Source organism: Staurois parvus, unplaced genomic scaffold (assembly GCF_062004578.1).
Source record: "Staurois parvus isolate SC_StPar_1 unplaced genomic scaffold, SC_StPar_1.0 ptg000051l, whole genome shotgun sequence".
Lineage (NCBI taxonomy): Eukaryota > Metazoa > Chordata > Amphibia > Anura > Ranidae > Staurois > Staurois parvus.
This window is the reverse complement of record NW_028317847.1, coordinates 2,021,287-2,043,081: the sequence shown is the minus strand read 5'-3', so window position 1 is coordinate 2,043,081 and position 21,795 is coordinate 2,021,287. Positions and strand designations below refer to the sequence as shown.

General features: G+C 42.6%; 1 protein-coding gene across 1 annotated transcript in view; it reads right to left on the bottom strand.

Moving 5' to 3' along the window:
• Window positions 1-1,257: 1,257 nt before the first annotated feature.
• The window catches only part of LOC149470179 (ATP-dependent translocase ABCB1-like), a 79,012-nt gene continuing 58,474 nt past the window's right edge, over window positions 1,258-21,795 (bottom strand). The window contains exons 20-27 of the mRNA XM_089666258.1: window positions 19,715-19,918; window positions 17,426-17,526; window positions 16,689-16,829; window positions 15,497-15,653; window positions 11,260-11,457; window positions 9,480-9,686; window positions 5,582-5,728; window positions 1,258-2,612 (exon numbers count right to left, since the gene is read on the bottom strand). Of these exons, the coding sequence (XP_089522384.1) occupies window positions 2,412-2,612; window positions 5,582-5,728; window positions 9,480-9,686; window positions 11,260-11,457; window positions 15,497-15,653; window positions 16,689-16,829; window positions 17,426-17,526; window positions 19,715-19,918 (1,356 nt within the window). The 3' untranslated portion in view covers window positions 1,258-2,411. The remainder of the gene's footprint in view (window positions 2,613-5,581; window positions 5,729-9,479; window positions 9,687-11,259; window positions 11,458-15,496; window positions 15,654-16,688; window positions 16,830-17,425; window positions 17,527-19,714; window positions 19,919-21,795) is intronic.

The window sequence follows — 21,795 nt, the reverse complement described above, 5'->3', positions numbered from 1 at the left end:
GTCCCTGAGTAACGATTCTGTGTCTCTGAGTAACGATTCTGTGTCACTGAGTAACGATTCTGTGTCCCTGAGTAACAATTCTGTGTCCCTGAGTAAACGATTCTGTGTCCCTGAGTAACGATTCTGTGGCCCTAAAGTCTCTGTGGCCCTAACTCTGTCCCTCAATACACAGAGGTCTGTCTCTCTTGAATGACCGGAGGCTAATGGAGAATTCTAAGATGGCCGCGATTTATAGCTCCACCATTACACAGTGCTGGCTGGCTGGCTGCTGATTGGCTAATGCGATCACATGTCATGATTCATGACTCATGAATGCATTATGGGTCAGCGCGCCTTGTCTGCGCGCCTTCCCAGAGATCCCCGCCCCATCTTCTCTGTCCATTTTCTCCTGTCGCCACACATGTGGCCGCCATTTTTGGGAAAATTCGATTCGTGCATCCGAAGTTTGCTAATCTTCGGATTCGTCGCGAATAGAATTTTTCCAAATCTTCGGAACGAATTCCACTTCGTCATGTTCGATTCGCTCATCTCTAGTTGTCATCCTTGGACAGGAAGTGGACTACTGAACTCCTCTCCTCACCATAACATATCACAGCAGTGTTCTCTAGCCAGCAAACTTAAAGCAGAGTTCCACTCAAAAGTGGAAGCTCTGCTTATTTGCCTCCTCCCCCCCTTCACTGCCATATTTGGCACCTTTTTGAGGGGGAGGGGGGAGCGGATACCTGTTTTTGACGGGTACCTGATCTCACTTCCGGCCCAGTTCGCCGCGGTGAAGTGAGCCAGATGTTCGGCCCCCTCCTCCCTCTTGCAGTCTCCTGGGAACTTTCACATGTCCCAGAAGACTGCCGGACCAATTAGGAGGTGCAGCGCGACTCGTGCATGCACAGTGGGCACAAGACTGTGAAGCTGCAAGCTGTCCCAGCCTGGTGCCCACAGTTGAGATGCCGGTGCTGTGGAGGAGAGAAGGGACGGAGTGGGTGAGACCATCGCTGGACTCCGGGACAGGTAAGTGTGTGTTTATTATATGTCAGCAGCTACAGGTTTTTGTAGCTGCTGACTTTTAATAAACACAAAAACGGCTGGAACTCCGCTTTAATAACATTGATAACAGTGAGTGAGATTTCAGTGCAGCACAGGTAGTATGCACAGGAAGCTAGAAGCTCATTGGATTTGTCGCAGGATCAACAGGTCTTTTTCTGTATTTGAAGCTTCATATAACATGGGGGATGTGCATGTACTGCAGAAATGTACACAATATGTTGTTTTTTTTTTTAATTTTGTCCAGACATACACTTTAAATAATTACTACAACACAGTTGAAATACAGTAGTGCATACAGCTATTTTTGTGAATCAACACTTTTGTGTTCTGCTACATTTCAAAAAGTTAAAATAAATTGTGGTCTATTTATCTCAAAGTGCTTAACAGAAATTAGGCTTAGGCTGCATCTGCACTGATGTAACACTACTTTGTTATTATTGTCATTTGTTGCTATTTGCCACTACACTTTTTTAACTAGCAATTGCGTGGTCATGCAATACTGCAGGCAAATTAAACTTATATAATTTTCTGCACACAAATAGAGCTTTCTTTTGGTGGTATTTGGTCAATATGAGTTTTTTATTATATAAACAAAAAAATACCAACAATTTTGAAAAAGATATTTTATATTTTCTGTTATAAAACATATCCAATAAAAAAAAATCTAATTTCTTCATAAATATAGGCCAACATGTATTCTGCTACATGTCTTTAAAAAAAAAAAAAAAGAACTTAGTAAGTGTATATTATTTGGTTTGTGTGATATAGCATCTACAAACCATGGTATATATATATTTGAAAATTGGTTGTTCCTGATGTACTGGCGGCCTCATCTTATTTCTTGAGGCCTATAAATTATATTACCAGAACAGTACAAATACCCCCAAATTACCCCTTTTTGAGAAGTAGACAATCTGAGGTGTTTTGTAAGAGGCATGGCGAGTTGTCATTTTTTGTCACACTCTTTTTGGAAAATGAAGAATTAAATAAAATGTTTTTTTTTCACATATTTTTTTCTGCACACTGTCACCAGTGCAGTACAGCGTCGTCATATGACTGGTGTGGCGGTGATCAGGGATACTAACTGGTAACAGTATGTTAAAAAAATAAATAAAAATGTAATAATTTTTTATTAAATTTTTTAAAACTTTTTTTCATTTTTACATACTTTCATCAGTGTAGCTCAGTGTCACCAAAGTAGCTACTGCTTGTTTTGTGAGGCTCCTTTACTAACATTTGTCAGTGTTTGACTGCTCCTCATTTTTCTAGTTGACCTTCATCGGTATCTTCATTTTTTAAAACTGTATGAGTCCCAACAGTATCGTTTCCTTCTTTTGCTGATCCATGAGGTTGGCTGGCTTTGCCTCCACTCATGTTGGACCAAGTTGTATAGTAACTAGCGAATGATAGGCACCTTTAAGTTGCAGCAGTTGTTGATGTGTTCCCAGTTCTACAACCTTCCCATTCTGGATGACGGCTATTTTGTTTGCATTCTGAATGGTGGAGAGTCGGTGAGCGATCACTATACAGGTGCGACCCTCCCGCGCTTTATCCAGAGCTTCCTGTACAACCTGGAAGGAAACAACAAAAAAGTTCTAGACTGTACTAGAAACACAGGTGAGGGTATAACCCAGGAAAAGGAAAAGAACATCAGATAGAAAGAAGCACTTTGAAGATCTGAGATGATAGGACCTGTTCTCCAAAAATAATCCATACTCATCTACTATTTAATGGACTTGTAATATGTTTTTCATGAATACCGTATTTTTCGCCGTATAAGACGCACCTGACCATAAGACGCACCTAGGTTTTAGAGGCAGAAAACAGGAAAAAAAAATTCTGAACTAATGGACTGCAGACACCGTACAGGAGATGACCAGAGACTGCGGACAGCACAGGGATGACCAGAGACTGCGGACAGCACAGGGATGACCAGAGACTGCGGACAGCACAGGGATGACCAGAGACTGCGGACAGCACAGGGATGACCAGAGACTGCGGACAGCACAGGGATGACCAGAGACTGCGGACAGCACAGGGATGACCAGAGACTGCGGACAGCACAGGGATGGCCAGAGACTGCGGACAGCACAGGGATGGCCAGAGACTGCGGACAGTACAGATAACTGCTGACCTTTGGGGAGGTGGGGAGCGGGTACCTGAATTTGACAGGTACCCGCTCTTACTTCCGTGGAGTTGTTCTTTGATCTTACCTGTTCCTCGATCCAGCTGCGCGCTGTCTTCTCGGCTTCTGTAATGGCGCTCGGCATGACAGCCGGGTGCCCAGTGCGCATGAGCGAGAAGCACTTGCGCTTTGTGATTGGTCCGGCGGCTTCTGGGATCTGTCATGTGTCCCAGGTACCGCCTTACCATTCACAAAAAGCACCGCTTCTTGCGCATGCGCACTAGGCACCCGGCTGTCATGCCCAGTGCCCACACTACAGAAGCCGGGAAGACAGCACGCCGCTGGATAGAGGAACAGGTAAGGTCCCGCTGCAGAGCTGAGCGGCCGGCCCAGTATTCTGACACGGCCGCGGTGGAAATACCGGACCGGCCGCTCCATATTCGCCTTATAAGACGCACTGACATTTCCCCCCCAGTTTTGGGGAAGAAAAAGTGCGTCTTATACGGCGAAAAATACGGTAACTTCTTACTATGTCTTCCTGCCTCCTTGTAATATCCTCTGTGAATTCCCATCTAACCTATTCCTAGCTCTAATCCTAATAAATGACCCTAAACATAAAAAAGCCCTTATTAATGACCTTAGTAAGGACCTAAAGCTTAACCCTAACCCTTTCCTTTACCCCCCTAATCCTAACTTTAAAAACCTCTTAGACCCCTTTCACATGGGTTCCATTTTTTTCATCAGTTCACTCATGTTTTTTCCAAGAAAAAAATCAGTTTACATCAGTTTTCATTCGTTTACATCTGTTTTTTTGTCCGTTTACATCTGTCTTTTTGTCCGTTCTGGGTTTTTTTACGGAAGAAAACTAGGGTTTTTCTTCTGTTCAAAAAAACAGATGTTAACGGATAAGGACATTAACAGATGTAAATGGATGATCATCCATGTACATCCACTAGTCCATATAAATACATGGGTGTCCATTTTTCATCCGTAAATGGACAGATGAAAAACGGATATACAGAACGCCCTTGTGAAATGGGCCTTAATGTGCATCACAACACTAAACCTATCAATTAACATTAAAGGACTACCTAAGCTCTATCCCTTGACCCCTTAAACCACATGTGTCATACACAAAGCCCGCTGGCCAAATCTGGCCTGCCAGGCCATTTCTCATAGCCCTTGCACTTCTCCTTCAGCTGCGGCACCCCCTTTGTCTCCACCACCACCTTGTCTCAGCAATCAGCAGCACAGAGGAGAACAGAACTTCTACAGATCCTGCGCCTCTCTGTACAACTGCAGCACCCCCTCTTCTCTGCTTCCTCTAGTCCTCCTCCAAACCCTGCGCTTTCTGCTTTACAACTCCGCCCCCAGCTTCTTCCCAGCAGCAGCACAAGGTAAGGGAGGGTGGGGGACTCTGGATATCTAGTCTTTCTACAATTGGCACTTTGGGCCTTTGAGGGCAACCATAATGCTGATGCAGCCCTCAATGAAATTGAGTTTCACTCCCCTGCCCTAAAGCTTTATTATAACCTTAACATAAACTCTAAAGCCGGCCATAGACGGTTTGAATTCAGGCCATTTCACCAGGGACTGGTTGAGATTCAAACCATGAATGGGCAGGATGATTGTACCCAAGTTGATTGATCAATCAATGTGGGAACAACCTCTGTCAGATTTTAAATGTGATTATTGTTAACAGCAACGCCGTGACGTCACGCCGCCGGAGCATCGTGGAGCTCCGGCAGCCATCTTTAACACTGGACGGTTAGTCCACATTATCGCTTGTATATTTACTCTACACATCCTCGTTTTACCTTAATAAAGTTACTACTAAACTTACTACACTATGGAGATGTCTCTGCTTTGACTCCCTTGGGGAGTATCAATCCACATTCATTCACCTGACCACTGGAGAAGGAGTTCCCTCTACCACTGCAGAGCAGTCCATAGGCTATCACCTGGAGGGTACACTGGACCACCTTGATAAACATCCAGGACCACTGAAGGGAGGATATTAGAGTCCAGAAATCATCCTTGACCAGTAGATGACCACAGGAGGAACATATTCACAAACGCTCATTAAATTGTGCGTTCTGGTAAGTGTGCATTCTTTCTGCACCTTATCCCACAGCACCTTACTACCAGAAAGATACGAGTATATGAAGGCACCTGATGTCACTCAAAATCATCACATGAACTGTTTATATTTTAGTGTTTGTTTCCAGCGCTGCACTTTTTGATTTATATAGTTCTATAAATCTGTCCAAATTACTTTAACCAATTTAGTGGACAATGTGGGAAACTATGGAGTTTGGTCGGGGTGAGTACATTAGGTAAACAGCACTATATGACTTGTTTATACCTAGCCGATAAGTAGACTATGTGTGGGCAGTCATTTTGATTTCTTTTTACCTTTTCACTCTCTGTGTCCAGGGCGGATGTAGCTTCATCCAGCAGTAGAATTTTCGGTCGCCGGATAAGTGCTCGGGCTATGGCGATCCTTTGCTTCTGACCTCCAGACAGTTGGGTGCCCTTATCTCCAACACGGGTATTGTATTTCTGCCATGATGGAGAGATGTAGTTATTGTGGAGTTTTTTTTTATTTGATACATTGTGAGTGCCATGCATTTTACTTTCCCATTATGACAGTTGTAGAAACATGAATTACAGATAAGATTGTCACCTTTTCTGAATAAAAAAAAAAATACAAGCCAAGTGTATCTAAACCCAAGAACGATAATACACTTCCTGTCCTAGGGTGACAATGCTCACTCACCATTCTATATCTATGGAGAAGCAACGTTGTCAAAAGATGCACACAGATGGCGCATTATCTAAAGTTTAGTAAGTGCTCTGAGGAAGGGGACACATCCCCGAAACACGTCAGCAGGCCAACCTGATCACCAGTTGGACACTCTGCCATCATTTTGGGCCATCCTAGTGGTTACAGGCTCATTTTGTGAGTATGTTTTCTGTTTTTACATTTTTTAACCTTGGATAATGCTCTAGGTGTTTGCACAACCTGTGTGCTTCTTTTTCCAGTTTTGGTTTGATCTCCCAGTCAGAGGAGGACTGCATCACCAAAACTTTACTCCAAGGCTACTAGCACATCTGATTCCCTGATGTCTTCCTGGTATTGACCCCTTTGAGGTGCTGGAGAGGTAGTTCTTTCAGTCAAGCAACGTTGTCACCCTGGGACAGGAAGTGGTTGGAAACGCAGAATACCTTTCCCGCTCATCTCCTCCCTTACATAAGGAGAGGTGTTCTCTGGTCCAAATAGATAGCTGGGAACAATGCTAACTGATTACAGTCAGCAGAGGCAGAGAAGTTATCCGCTCAATCATTCTGACATGATGGAACAGGTCATTTTTGCAATTATTGAACAGATACAGCCAAACACTTTTATTGGTGTATTTAACAGATCAAATGGGATCAAACAGCAGAAGTTCATTATTAGAGGTTATGTGCACTACAAAGCAGCTTACCAATTTAAGCATTTTTAAAATTCAGCTCAGTACAAAAGAACTTGACTAATGCTTAGCTCTCCAGCAAGCGGTGACCCTGAAGTGAAAGCTCTGCTTGTTTGCCTCCTTCCCCCTTCCACTGCCGTATTTGGCACTTTTTGGAGGGGAGCGGAAACCTTGTTTTGACAGGTACCCGCTCCCACTTCCGGCTCAGTTCGCCGTGGTGCAGTGAGCCGGAAGTTTGGTCCCCTCACAGGTCCCAGAAGACTACCAGACCAATCAGGATGCGCAGCGCGAATCACCCATGTGCAGTGGGCACCCGGCTGTGAAGCCGCAAGCTGTCACAGCCTGCCGCCCATAGTTGAGATGCTGGCGTCAGGGAGAGAAGGGATGGAGTGGGTGAGCACATCGCTGGACGCTGGGACAGGTAAGAGTGTGTTTATTAAAAGTCAGCAGCTACAGTTTTTTTACTAAACTCAAAAATGACTGGAACTCCACTTAACCCTAGGTTCACACCAAAGCATTTTCTGCAGTGTTTTGCATTTTGCAGAAACGCAGTAGAGTCCATTTAACATGATTTCCTATGGGACAGTTTCACATTCCGCATTTTCACTTGGTGCGTTTTTTTGGAAAGGGTCACAGACTTTTTTAAATGCAAAATGTTGCATTTTTGATTCTATAGACTTCAATGGGAACGCTGCAGAAAAGTATGTAATGCGTTTTTGCCATGTGTGTGATGACTTTTGCGTTTAGAATCTGCCTAGCAACAAGAAAAATGAAAAAAAGAAATGAAGAAAAAACTGCAAAATGCATAAAAGAAACGCAAGTGCAAAAACGCTAAATGCAATGCAGAAACACCTCAAACGCAACCTGTATAGGTGTGAACCTAGCCTTAAGGCCCCTTTCACACGAGCGGACCGATCGGGTTCACCTGTCTGTTTTTCAGGCGGACCCGAACAGACCACCCATTGTTCGCTATGGGGAGGCGTATGTAAATGTACATGCATCTGTTTACACCTGACTGCATCCAATCCAGTCCACCAAAAACAGACAGATGAGGATCCTTTCCCAAACCACCTAGCGTATCAGATGACAGTCAGCTATAAACAGACAGGCAGCCATTTACATCTGACCCCCATAGAGGACAGCTGGCTGTGTCTGTGTCCGCTCTTCACAATTGGAGCAGACAGGGACCTGTCAAGTGCCTGCTCAGTGGAGATCAGCGGACAGATCCTCCGCTAAGCAGGCGGATCCCCCCCCATGTGAAAGGGGCCTAAAGGGTTTCAGTTGCCAAAGAGTCTTCAACAACCGACGCTCCCAGTGTGTCAGATGCCTGGTCCCCTGTCATGCTCTATACTTCCACCTGCTGCCTCTACATTATTTCTGTGTCCGGCAAGGATTTGACCAAGTGCTGCCTTAAAGTATGACTGAAGGCAAAACCTTTTTTTTTTCAAAACTTTCTATAGTTTGAGTGGAGAGGGATCAGAACTTCTGTCGGGTTGTTATTGATGTCTGTGTCCCTGTTAGGGAGATTTACTTTCTGTATTTGCCCTGTTTACCATCATCACTGAAAGTGAAATTAAAGCGCAAATTTTGAGTTGCCCCCAGAACAGGAATAGAGGAAAAATCTTCCAATGTGGACACTAGTTCTGGTGACAACCAGGGATTCCCTCACTTTGGAGGGATTTCCTCATGTCCTGTTTTCGCTTTGGGACAGGGAGTGAAGGGAAATCTCCCCAAAGGGACACCCAACAGGTTATAACCATCCCTTACTTCCAAAATGCAGATAAAAGAGTTTTGTCTTTCGTTCTACTTTAAAGTTTATGTAAACTCTTAGGATCCATGTACACTGGAACGTTTTTCTGCTGGCATTTAGCCACGTTTAGCGCTTAAACGTCTATTAATTCCATCGGCCAGAGTACTTGCCATTGAAATTAATAAAGGTCCAATCGCTAAATGTGGTTAGCAGCTATGCATGTTTACACACATTTGGTTCCTTGTTTTGCTTTTTTTGCCAAAACATGCCTCTCTCTAACACGATTTTTTTGCATTCAGGAGAGGGATGTTTAACAGGCCCTGAACTCTGCTGCTGTTAAACTCTGATAAAAGTCTATTTGTGCATGGACACATAGGCTTTTATTGAGTTGAGTTCAGCGGCTTTGGCAAAAACACCAAAAGATCTTGAACTCACGTTTATGAGCAGCAATGTGAATAATGCCTTACAATACATTTCTCTATTTTGCTCCCTTTTGGTCTGTTAAATATACCATTTTATTATATCTGTTTGACGTGCTGCACCTCTGTGAGAATTGTGCCGTCACACATTATTATTTATTATTATACAGGATTTATATGGTGGCAACAGTTTATGCAGCGCTTTAAGCAGACAGTCAGTACAATTAAAATATGATTCAATACAGGAGGAACCAGAGGGCTCTGCTCATTAGAGCTTACAATCTAAGAGAGAGGATCAAGAGATACAAAAGGTAATACCTGTGGGGGATGAGTTGATGGAGAAAATAAAAGTACAGTTGTTAGGTGGAGGCAGGATAGGCCTCTTTGAAGAGAAGGGTGTCAAGGATTGTCTAAAAGTGTACAGAGTAGGAGATAGTCAGATTGATTGGGGTAGGGAGTTCCGTAGGATGGGTAAGGCTCTGGAAAAGTCCTGGATGTGAGCATGGGAGGAGGTGATAAGGGAGCTAGAGAGCAGGAGGCTTTGGGAGAGACTGCAAAATAAAGGTAATGCAGCCACCACATAATAGGTTACATTACTATCAACTTTTTGTTTTTGGGTTTAAATTGCTTTAAATTGAATATGGTTGCACAATGTAGTATTGTAGACTTACATCAGGTAGGGACTCTATGAAGCTCTGGATATTGGCTTCCTTGGCCACCTGTTCAATCTCCTCTTGGATCACCTTTCGGGTGTTGTCACCATATGCAATGTTCTCTGCTATGCTGCAGTCAAACAGCATGGGCTCCTGGGATACAATACCCATTTGTCCCCGCAGCCACTGGATGTTCATATGCTTCACATCAGACCCATCTATGCACTGCAAGAGACACAATAATAACTATCAGGCAATAACCAACAAAGATGCACCAATACTAGAGGTGATATATTTGCCATATTAACATTTTTATTGGCACCACTGCCTCTCCAACTTCTATTTTATAGGCAATATGTTATGTGTGTTTATACAGAGTTTAAAGTTATTGATGGCAGCTTTGTTCAATTTTCCCCCATCTCTAATTCTTCAGTGGTTTAATCATTTATTTTCCATGCCCCAGCTGGCAGAATGGCTCAGGTAGGATGTCTACCTACACCCTTGGCTATAGAATGGAAGACCGTCCCTGCAAGATATCTTCTATTTACTAGCTGACCTCTGACAAACTGGCTGACTGGCAGTTAGTGCAAATAATTGGAAAATGCACTTGGAGCCAAAAACATACATGCAACATGCAATCCTGGGGGGAGTGAAAATAACTGAAATAACGAGGAAGAAGGATCTGGGTGCCCTTGGTGTTTTTCCAATCTTCAGCTTCTAAAGCTAGAAAGAGGCAAAGGCTTAGGAGAGAGACATAGTTTTGTCCCTTTAAAAAGAATTAGTAACATTTCATCTACAATATGAAGTTCACTTTTGGGGACCAGTTCACAAACAGGATGTCAAGGAACTGGGAAAAGACAATTACATGAGTGAGGGGCATGGAGGACCTCAGTTCTCAGAAAAAGTTAGTTAATTTAAATGTATTTTCAGAACACTTCAGAAGAGGCAATTAAAAGGGCGTTATGATCATTTATATAAATGGCCCATATGGAATGTTTAGTTGAAAGTTCTTCACTTTGAAATCAACTCAAATGAAATGACAGCATTCCCTTTTGACTTGAAAAGAAAAGGTGCAACTTTGCATATAGAAAAGATTCCATACCAGGGTTTCTCAACTAGGGTTCCATGGAACTCCAGGGTTCATCCAGAGGTTGCTAAAGCTTCCCTGAGCAAAGTCTGCCTCTCAGATAAGTTCCCACTGACACCAATGATCATTTCAGTTATCTGTAAGGGGTTACTTTTTCCAAATATCAGCAAGTTTAAGGTGCATTCTTCCCACTGACAATCCAACTAATATATCTTGAGTTGTAGATATGGTCATTTTTAGCAGGGGTATCCTGAGACTGGAAAATAATTTCAAAGGTTCCTCTGTCTTGAAAATGTCAAGAAAGGCTGTTATATACTGTGAGAGCTGTGAAAATTGTTGAATAGCAGCTACAGTAATAAGCACAAGTTGCTCTGGAAGGTCCTAGTCAGGACCAGCCTCATCTATTTGAACCTAGTTATGGCCCCTTCCAATCTGGACCTCATATCACCCTTGACTCTGCATGTGAAACACAAAGCTGAGTGTGCAGGAACAATGCACCAGCCATCCATGGTGGGAGTAAATGACCTACTCTTGAAATAGATATTATTTATCAATTTTCTGGGGGAGGGTAGACAGTGCATTTACTATTTTTTGACTTACTGATGTCAGAACCAGAATCATGGGTATTTTACACACAGTACATGTTACACATATAGTAATAAGGCTGCTTTAAAACCCATTGACACTGTATCAATGTGTGAAATGCCTTACCACTTCTCCACTCTGCGGCTCATAGAATCTTTCCAAGAGCTGAATGGATGTACTTTTTCCACATCCACTGCTACCTACTAATGCCAGAGTTTCACCTTTCTCCACAGTGATGTCCAAACCTTGCAGCACTGCAACATCCGGTCTGGCTGGATAGTTAAAGTGAATTCCCTTGAAGGCGATATTCCCGTTGCATTGTGACTGCAATACATAGACACGAGGAATAATAAGGCAACAATCCATAGGAAGTTGACACTTGATGATAGCACACACTGGTGGATCATGTTCTTCAAGAACAAACAGCCTGAAGATTGGATGAGTATTCTTTCACCCATCTTTTATTTAGCACGTCAGATCTCTGTACTTTCAGATCATTTCCACAGTGCTGCTTATGACGCATTAATCAGGCAGGCTGGGCTGTCACTGTTTAACTGTGACTTTTCTGAAACATTCTGAACTGACTGCTAATGGCACACATTTCCTATAGTTCAGCAAATATACTCATTTGTACTCTGTACACGAGGAGATTAAACTGCTTATATGAAAGCATCACAGAAACTCTTGTTTTTTTCAACCACTTGCCCTCCTGAGGATTTACCCCCCTTAATGACCAGGTCTCTTTTTGCTACTCGGCGCTGCACTAATTCAACTGATAATTGCGCGGTCATGCAATGCTGCACCCAAATTAAATTTACGTCCTTTTTTTCACACAAATAGAGTTTTTTTTGGTGGTATTTGATCACCTGTGCGCTTTTTATTTTTCACGCTATAAACAAAAAAAGACCAAAAATTTTGAAGAGAAACTATATTTTTTACTTTCAGCTATAAAAAAATATATAGTAAACTCAAAGTTGGTTATAAATTTAGGCCAAAATGTATTCTGCTACATGTTTTTGGTAAAAAAAATCTCAATAAGTGTATATTGATTGCTTTGTGTGAAAGTTATAGCGTCTACAAACTATGGTATAGATACTGCAATTTACGCCATTTTTTTGCTATACAGCACTGCACTAGTTTAACGGACAATTGCACGGTCATGCAATACGGTACATAAATGAAATTTACATCCTTTTTTCCCACAAATTGAGCTTTCTTTCGGTGGTATTTGATCGCCTGTGCATTTTTTATTTTTTGCGCTATAAAAAAAAGGCTGACAATTTTGAGGAAAAAAAACAACATTTTGGACTTTTTGCTATAAATCATATCCAGTAAAAAAAAATGTAAAAAACAAATTTAGTCATAAATTTCTGCCAAAATGTATTCTGCGACATGTCTTTGCTACGTGTAAATTAATTGGTTTATGTGAAAGTTATAGCGTTTACAAATGGCGGGAAAGATTTTTAATTTTTTTTTATACTAATAATGGCGGCGATCAGCGACTTATGGCGGCGATCAGTGACTTATTTATGGCGGCGATCAGCGATTTATGGCGGGACTGCGGCGGACATTCTGACACTGGGGGGGAACTGACTTGGGGTCACTGACATCCCCAGTGACACCAATACAGTGATCAGTGCAAAAAAAAAAAACACTGACACTGTACTAATGGCACTGGGGAGGAAGGGGTTAACTTTTTTATTTACTGAAAGGGTTGACTGTGTGAGGGGAGTGTTTTACTAGGGGGCGGGGGGGTGTACTGCACGGGAACACGCTGATCCAGAGAGAAAAACTCTTCTCTCCGGATCAGCATGTCAGGAGCTGATAGGGGACTGACAGAAAAGCACAGCTGCAATGTAAACACTGCAGCCGTCCTCTCTGTCAGTGATTTCTGCTAATCGCCGGTACACGGTAGGTAATGACCGGCCGTGACCCGGCGACTGACACGCGCGGCTGTGATCGGGGGGACAGGTAGGGCGGGCCTCCTACCTGTTTTGCAAACGCACGTTTTAAAATGTGGTTTTGCCCAGCCGTGCCGACCTGCCACCGTATTTCTACAGTGGCTGGTCGGCAAGAAGTTAATATAATCCCTACCTACAGTATGTAGACAGACTTAGGCTAGCCATACATGGCTCCATCTTTTGGCCAATGTGTGCTGAATCAGCTGAAATTTGAGTCATGGGTGGCCCTTTCAGCAACACATTGCTTGACAAAGGCATATTAAAGCAGCTCATAGATGACTCGATTTTCTTTTCTTACACCACAGGCAGAAGGAAAAACAATTGCTCCACTGTGTTGATGGGGGAATGCCTCCTGCTGTGCTACTGTGTTCTGCTGGTGAGGAGGCAGGGGGAGCCTTCCTGGCTAGCAGAACACAATGATTACTGCTAGCAGCTATAAGGGCTGTCGGTAATCAAATTGAAAAAAATCTGGCAGGATTGTTGTACCGAAGTTGATTGATGTATCAACTTGGGTACAATCCGACTGCCTATACATGGATCGGATTTCAGCCACATTAAAAATCAGTTTAGCTTCCCCCCTCTTAGCCCCCCTGTTTTTCTTTCTCCCCACTCTATTCATTTAATTCCCCTCTACAATTTTCCACCCTTTCACATTCTTTATTTTCTGTCCCTCCCTTTTTCTAATTGCTCCATCTCTAAAAATGTTTTTCTTGTTCTTAAAATATTTTGTTTTTGAGTCTATTGCAGTCCACTCTACATTTCCTACAATGGGATGCATGCCAGTTCAAGCTTCCATATGTCTTTACATTTGAATGGTTTCTCGGTGTTTTTTTCTTCTCATATGTGAAATACTCACATGTTAAAGTGGTTGTAAACCTCAGACATGAAATATGAACAAAGCATTCAGGGATGTTGAATCCCTATCGCCCGACACCGGGGACATGTAGTTCCGGGCGCTGGGCAGGTAGTTTTTTTTTTACCTTCAGACCTGCTGCGGGCAAGCAGTAGGGCTCACCTGTCAGGTGGAAGCATTCGGGCGGCAGCGCTGTCGCTGGAATGCCTCCACATAGTGCCAGCCTCTCGACCCCCCCTCCCGTGTCAAGCTCCCCCCACCCACTGTCTCCCAGGCTCCACTTGCCCATCTGCGGGCCTGGGACCGACTCACCACTGGCGGCTAGAGGGGAGGGAGGAGAGCGGACACATCCACTCCCTTCCCTTCTTGTTCTGACTTGGAAGTGACGTTATGATGTCACTTCTGGGTCCCCGTTAGAGATTCCCGGCAATTGAGGCTGGGAAAGAACGTAACGCGGTGCACTGCATTACATACAGGGGAGACATCCAGGGTCTTTTAGACCTTGAATGTCTCAATAAAGAGAACCTGTCATCAAAAAATAATCACATAGGGGACATAGTCCCCTATGTGTTAAAAAAAAGTAAAACAAAAAATTTTTTTTTTAAATTGTAAAAAATGAAAATTACTCCCAAGCACATAACATACCCCCCCCAAAAAAAATTGAGCCCCCCCCCACATATACGCACGCGCTGGGGCGCCTATGCATGAAAACACCAATTGCGATACACATTACATATCGCGTACGCCAGAATGAGCAATAATTCTAGTGCCAGACCTCCTCCGTAACACTATACTGATGACCTAGAAGGTTGCTTTAAAAGTGTCACCTATAGAAAATACAGGGTACTGAAGTTCTGCGCCATTTCACGAGTGCACGCAAAAGTAAGGTTTGATAAGTTGGATATCTATTTAGATCGCTGCAACCTCATCTTTTATATTTTACAAAAAAATAGGGTAATTTATTGCTTTTGTTGTGCCCTAAAATTAACTAGTATTTTTTACAGAAATTTTGCGGTAATATCATGTGACATAAAAAATTGAAACTAATATTTTATTCTCTAGGGTCTCTGATTTCAGGAAATATATCATGTTTGGGGGGTTTGTGTAATCTTCAGGCCTAAAATTATTTTTTTTTAATCTTGTGCAAAAACCACAAAAACGGCTCAGGCAGCGAAAGGGACAAAGAATAAGCCGGACACTCCCCTTTCCTGACAAGCACCCAATCAGTGCTCATTACACTGCAAGGTCTCTCTGCTTCCTGCTAGCCCCTGATTGCGATTCTGGAGACAGGGAGGGGAGGAGGAGATAAACAGCGCAATGATAAAAATATTAAACATTTAAGTCGCCATTAAGCACCTTCTGTTTTTAAAACATTTCTAATATCACCTCCGATTTAAATAAAGGTTTTGGTTAAAAACCATTTCTGGACAAGTAGATTGTCATGAGGGACAAGTAGATTGGGACACTGATTTAGTCCTTTGGACAAGTAGTTTTTTCAAAAATTTCCACACCCCTGCATATCCCTCTATACAGAAATGAATGTACTCACAGGTGTGTTTCCAGCAGTGCTGTAGCTGTCTATGAGAGGCTGTCTCTCCAGCAGGCTGAATATATAAGCTGCTGACACTTTAGCTTTAGCATAGTCTGGAGCAAAGGAACTGGTCTGACCCAAAGCCATGGCTCCAAACACAATCGCTGCAAATACCCTGAAAGAAACATCAACAGCTTATTATCATATCAACCATTCATTCAAGTTGTTTAATCAAACCATGGTTTAAAGTGCGTGATCCCTTTTAAAAGTGGCAACCTGTGAAGCTCTGGTGAACTCCATGCTCAAGAGGGTTAAGGAAGTGCTGGAAAATAGTGGTGGCCACACAAAATATTGACACTTTGGGCCCAGTTTGGACATTTTCACTTAGGGGTATACTCACTTTTGTTGCCAGTGATTTAGACATTAATGGCTGTGTGTTGAGTTATTTTGAGGGAACAGCAAATTTACACTGTTATACAAGCTGTACACTCACTACTTTACATTGTAGCAAAGTGTAATTTTTTCAATGTTGTCACATGAAAAGATAGAATAAATATTTACAAAAATGTAAGGGGTGTACTCACTTCTGTGAGATACTGTATAATAAAGCAATTTAAATCCAAATCTATGTTCAAACCTGTGGGGTGCATAGTGTTTAGCAAATATATCCATTTGGTTTCTTTTCTTGATATGGCTTGCTTCGGGTTAGACTCTCTCCTTTGTTGAATCCATTATACTCTTTATATAGAATATATACTCTATATTATGTTGTATATAATATACTCGATATTATGTTGTGCCTCTGCCTCACTTTCCTCCTGTACTATTTCTTGCACTGAAGTACAGTCTGCCACCTTATCATCCCAAACCTTCTAATTGCGGAAGCCCACTTGCAACTTGAAACTGAGGAATTGTTTTGGCAATGTAGTGATTTGGTTTAGGAAACTACTAACAAAGGGCAGCTTCACTTGTGTCAGCAACTAGAATTCTACCTTGACCTTAACTTGAATCTCATCCTTACTGTCTATCCAGTCCTGCAATGTATACAGCTCTGCCAGCCAGCACAGCCCTGTCGGGCAAGACAGGGGACTTGAACTATTATGGATGTATGGCAAATGACTGTTTCTATCTCTAAGCTGTTTTAGAGATCAACATTTTTCTGGATTGCTGTAGATACATTTATATTAAGGGAAATCAATCAAATACTTACAGAAACACATTTTCAAAGGTCATGTATCCTTCTGCCACTAAAAAGGCACCAAACCTAAAACTAGCAGCATACGCAAAGAACATGATAGCCTGGGATAGTCCATAGGAGAACCCTTGCATATGTGCATTCTTGATGGAATTCCTGTAACAGAAAGCCCATGTAAATACTTCACAACAATTTTATGTAAAGTGTTGTTAGTGGCTAGTCTGTATGGGTGTCTTAACAAGGGTGTCCCCAAATGTTTCTTGATGTTCTGGCACCAATGCCACTCAACAAAGCCAGCATTATAGCACAAGTGGAGCCTCTCCTTTCTTATGCAAGCAGAAGGGAGTCCTTCTCAAACAGACCACCAGTGTAAGGGGGCCTTCTGAAATGACCTCCAGTGTGAATGTATACAGCATTGTCAGCCCTCCATGTAAATTCCTTTAGTTGGCAGTTGGGCTGCCTCTGTGATAAACCTGATTGGCAACCCTATGGCCAGATGGAGTGCACACAGCAGGCTCACAATTCTAATTACAAGACAAAGACGTAGCACTATCAACCTGCAAAAGGAGAGCTAACACTGTCAGGATTTTCAGGTGAAAACAAAAATTTGCAATGGATTTACCAAAATATGATTGGCTTAAGAAAACTTTATATAGTGACACATAACACCAAACATACAAAAATATATTTGGGGTTCTCCTTAAATTTGTTGTTTTATTAACTAGAAAAAAAGTTCATACTTCCTTTATTACCTATAAGGGCCTTCCAGCTTTTCTTCAAACATGGCTTCAAATTTCTGCTCTCGGGTTAAAGATACAACAGTCCGAATGTTTTCAATAGCATCAAGGGCAATCTGAGATGCAAAGAAATGTGGTTTAAAGTTCAATTATTTGGTTTTCTCCATTAAAATATATTTATAGCCAAAACATTGGATAGAGAAAGGAAAGGTTATATCACCTGTCATTGCTGTTTATTTATTGGGAGGTTTTCCATCAGTTTGTCTTCTGGAGGAAATTTGTCCTAAGTTAGGAAATCCTGCCTTAGATATCCCCATTTAAAGGTTTACCATGTTCTGGTGACAACTCTAAACTTTTGACAATTTGCCATAATTTTCTGTACCAGAGATAATAGTCACAGGATGAAAAGAGTGGGAGAATCTTTCCAGTGGGGACACAGCAATAAAAATCTGATTTAAGGTAGCTTATCCGTTTCAATTGGCTGCCAGTGTACAGCAATGGACCAAAAACTGGCCCTGCTCCTTTTTATCGCAGCCACTGCAATGCACAGTACTGCATTGTGTCCCTGACACCTAGTGTACTTGTGGACTGGGGGCTCGTGCTAAATAAACGGCACCAAGACAAGACACACAGTATGTTACGGTACTGTTTAAGATATGCCTCTGACTTCAAGTAGAGAAATAAGGTTCAAGGCGGGCCAAACGGGATGAATTTATTAGGTATGATGACAACTGAACTAAAATAGAGGTAGATGATCATAAAACTATATGGACTTCTCCAGCCAAAGGTTTTCCACACACGTTTTTGATCCGTTTTTATCGCATTTTGCGTTTTATTCAGCGCTTTTTTTATTTTATTAAAGTGGAATTTTTTTTTGTTGCTGGGCAAAATAAAAATGCAAAACACGGCAAAAACGCACTACCATGCATTTCAGCAGCTTTTCCATTGAACTCTAGTGTAGCAAAAACATTGCTTTTTGCTTTTAAAAAAGTCCCTGACCCTTTCCAAAAATGCAGCAGCTCCAAAAAGCATAGATGTGAACGTGTTCCATAGGAAACCATGTTAAATGGACTGTAGTGCTTTTCTGCAAAAAGCACTTAAAAAACGCATTGGTGTGAACGGAACCTAATACTTATCTAAACTCAAGAATGTAAAAATTTAATATATTGCAGATTACTAGTTCTTGTGGTGGCAGCATTAGTTTTCTTTTTCCTGGCTTTTTTTTTTTTATTTAATTTGGTGTACATGCCAGAAATACAGTTCCTGTCGTAGGGTGACACCGCTGACTCTCCTTACTGTATCTCCAGAGGAGCAGCATTGTCCTTCTAAAACGGGAAATATTCTAAACAACCTTCACATGAAAGTTTGGATTCTTGCTGGCAGGTTTACATTGCCTGCGTACGTTGTGTGCAAACAGCTGCTTCTGTCATATGTATGCAAATCAACGGCAGGCGCCACTGTTTTTCGCATGTAATTGCTCATCCAATTACATGCATCCAGGTTCGGTGTTTATGGAAAGTTTCGGAAGACACAGAAAATGACTGCAGCTAATCGGCCAGTTTTTTTACAGTTATATCACAATCTGTTGCTGCATCCAGAGATCGCGTTTAGCCACCGCTGAACGCAGCAAGCTATCCACAACTAAATTGCTGTGTGAATGTAGCCTTAGGAATACAAATTACTCCCTCTCCTCTTCGTTATACCATAGGGGAGAGTTTTGTAGCCCACAGAGAGAGCACATGCAGAAAGCAAAGGAACTTAAAATGTCTTATAGAATCAACAGGTATTTTTTGCACCCATCAAACAAATATAACAAAGCTCTTCAAGGCTCCTTTCACACAAGGAGGAATCTGCTATGATCAGCAGGACAGACCCTGCTCTGCTCTTTGGGCAGGCTGTCCATTTACACCTGACTGCTCTCCGAACCGGCCAGATGGAGGGGAACGGATCCCCTTTTGTTTTGTTCTTTTAAGCAGATCGGATTGGAGGTAGGCGGATGTAAACAGACACAAGTCCGTTTACACACACCTCTCCATAGCAGTGAATGGAGGGTCGGATCAGGTCCACCTGAAAAACGGACAGGCGGACTTGATTGGACCACACGTGTGAAAGGAGCCTTACAGTCCAAAAGGAAGCAACCAAGAGAAGTGCATTAGTGTTTACATACAGACTACAATTAGGAAGATAACATTGTTGAATTAAAGAAACTGTGTTACACAAGTTTACATGGAGAATGTAGCTAGACACATCCATACTTCTCCTATTCTGTAGCAACAACATAGAACCACAATACATTTTACGTACTTTTCCTGCTATTTCTAAATCTGCTTTGTCTTTTTTGGCATGTCCAGTGAACATCTTCATCCTGATGATAGAAGAAATGGCCAGGATTGGTATAATAGCCAATAGGAGAAGAGTCAGCTGCCACCCATAGATGAACGATATGATCATGGCAGTGCCCATGTTTGCAATGTTTTGAGAGAGTGATGCCAGTCTGGGCCCTGTAGCCTGTAAGACATAAAGCAGATGATAGTATCCAATGAAATCCAAGTATATGTACATGTCACCAGTCATTATTTCCCCAGTGAATGAACCATGATTTTCCATTTGCTGATAGTGTATTATGGGGAAAGTAGTAACAGTAGAGAGAAGTATGGATTGCAGTGTACTTTGACCTGAATAAGGAGAGTAAATGGCATGCTACAGACAAAAAAACCCTAAGTTGCCTGCTTTTATTGTTACTACACCTCCCTACTGCTAGAGTCTCCCAAAATTCATATGTAAGTATCCACTTTCAAAAATGTGTCACTTGCACAGGACTAGACACTATCCCTATAGCCCTTGCCAATGCAGAATACTGGTGACGGTATGCTCAGGAACCAAGGTCTGAATTGTGGAAGGGGAGGGAGGAGTGTTGTTGTGTGTAAGGAGCTTATACCACTCATGGAAAAGATTTTTCTTTACTGGGACGACACCTTAAAGCGGTGCTCCACCCAAAAGGGGATGTTCCGCTTTAAGCCTTCGACCCCGCTCCCCATTAAGGAATGGCACCTTTGGGGAGCGGGGGTACCCGAATTTGACAGGTACCCGCTCACACTTAAGCTGCAATCACATAGGCCAGTGGTCGGCAAGCCGCGGCTCGCGAGCCACATGCGGCTCTTTACACGCTTTAATGCGGCTCTTGTGTGCCGGGCGCCCGCTCCCCTCCCTCCTCTCGGGCGGCAGGGACTCTGCAGCGTGATCCAAAAAAAAACAGCCAGGGCAGTGCGCTCAAATGCTGGCCAGTCTCGCTGCCACTCACATCCTGATAGCCAGTGATTGGCTGTCAGGATGTGTGTAGGCGGGGCAGCGTGACGAACGTGAGAGGAGCTAGGCCCCTCTCACAGTCCGCCCTGAAGACCGGAACGGCGCGGGAACTCGGCGAGAGGAACACGCGGAGAAAAGGTAAGTGAATTGACACAGGGGGGACTTGGCTTACTACTTGGGGGGGGGGAATAGTACTGTGGGGGATGAAATACTATATGAGGGATGAATTAATATGGGGGATGAATTAATATGGGGAATGAATTACTATAGGGGGGTGTGAATTACTATGGGGGATGAATTACTATATGGGGGATGAATTACTATATGGGGGATGAATTACTATAGGGGGGGGGGTGAATTACTATGGGGGATGAATTACTATATGGGGGATGAATTACTATATGGGGGATGAATTACTATGGGGGATGAATTAAAATGGGGGATGAATTACTATATGGGGGATGAATTACTATATGGGGGATGAATTACTATAGGGGGATGAATTACTATTGGGGATGAATTAATATGGGGGATGAATTACTATGGGGGATGAATTACTATATGGGGATGAATTACTATAGGGGGGGTGAATTACTATATGGGGGATGAATTACTATATGGGGGATGAATTACTATGGGGGGTGAATTACTATGGGGGATGAATTACTATGGGGGATGAATTACTATATGGGGGATGAATTACTATGGGGGGTGAATTACTATGGGGGATGAATTACTATATGGGGGATGAATTACTATATGGGGGATGAATTACTATGGGGGATGAATTACTATATTGGGGATGAATTACTATGGGGGATGAATTACTATATGGGGGGTGAATTACTATGGGGGATGAATTACTATATGGGGGATGAATTACTATGGGGGATGAATTACTATGGGGGATGAATTACTATATGGGGGATGAATTACTATGGGGGATGAATTACTATGGGGGATGAATTACTATATGGGGGATGTATTTTCAGTTTAAAAATGTGGCTCTCAAAATACATTTCAATCGTGGTTTTGGCGAGATTGGCTCAGTTGAAAAAAAAGGTTGCCCACCACTGACC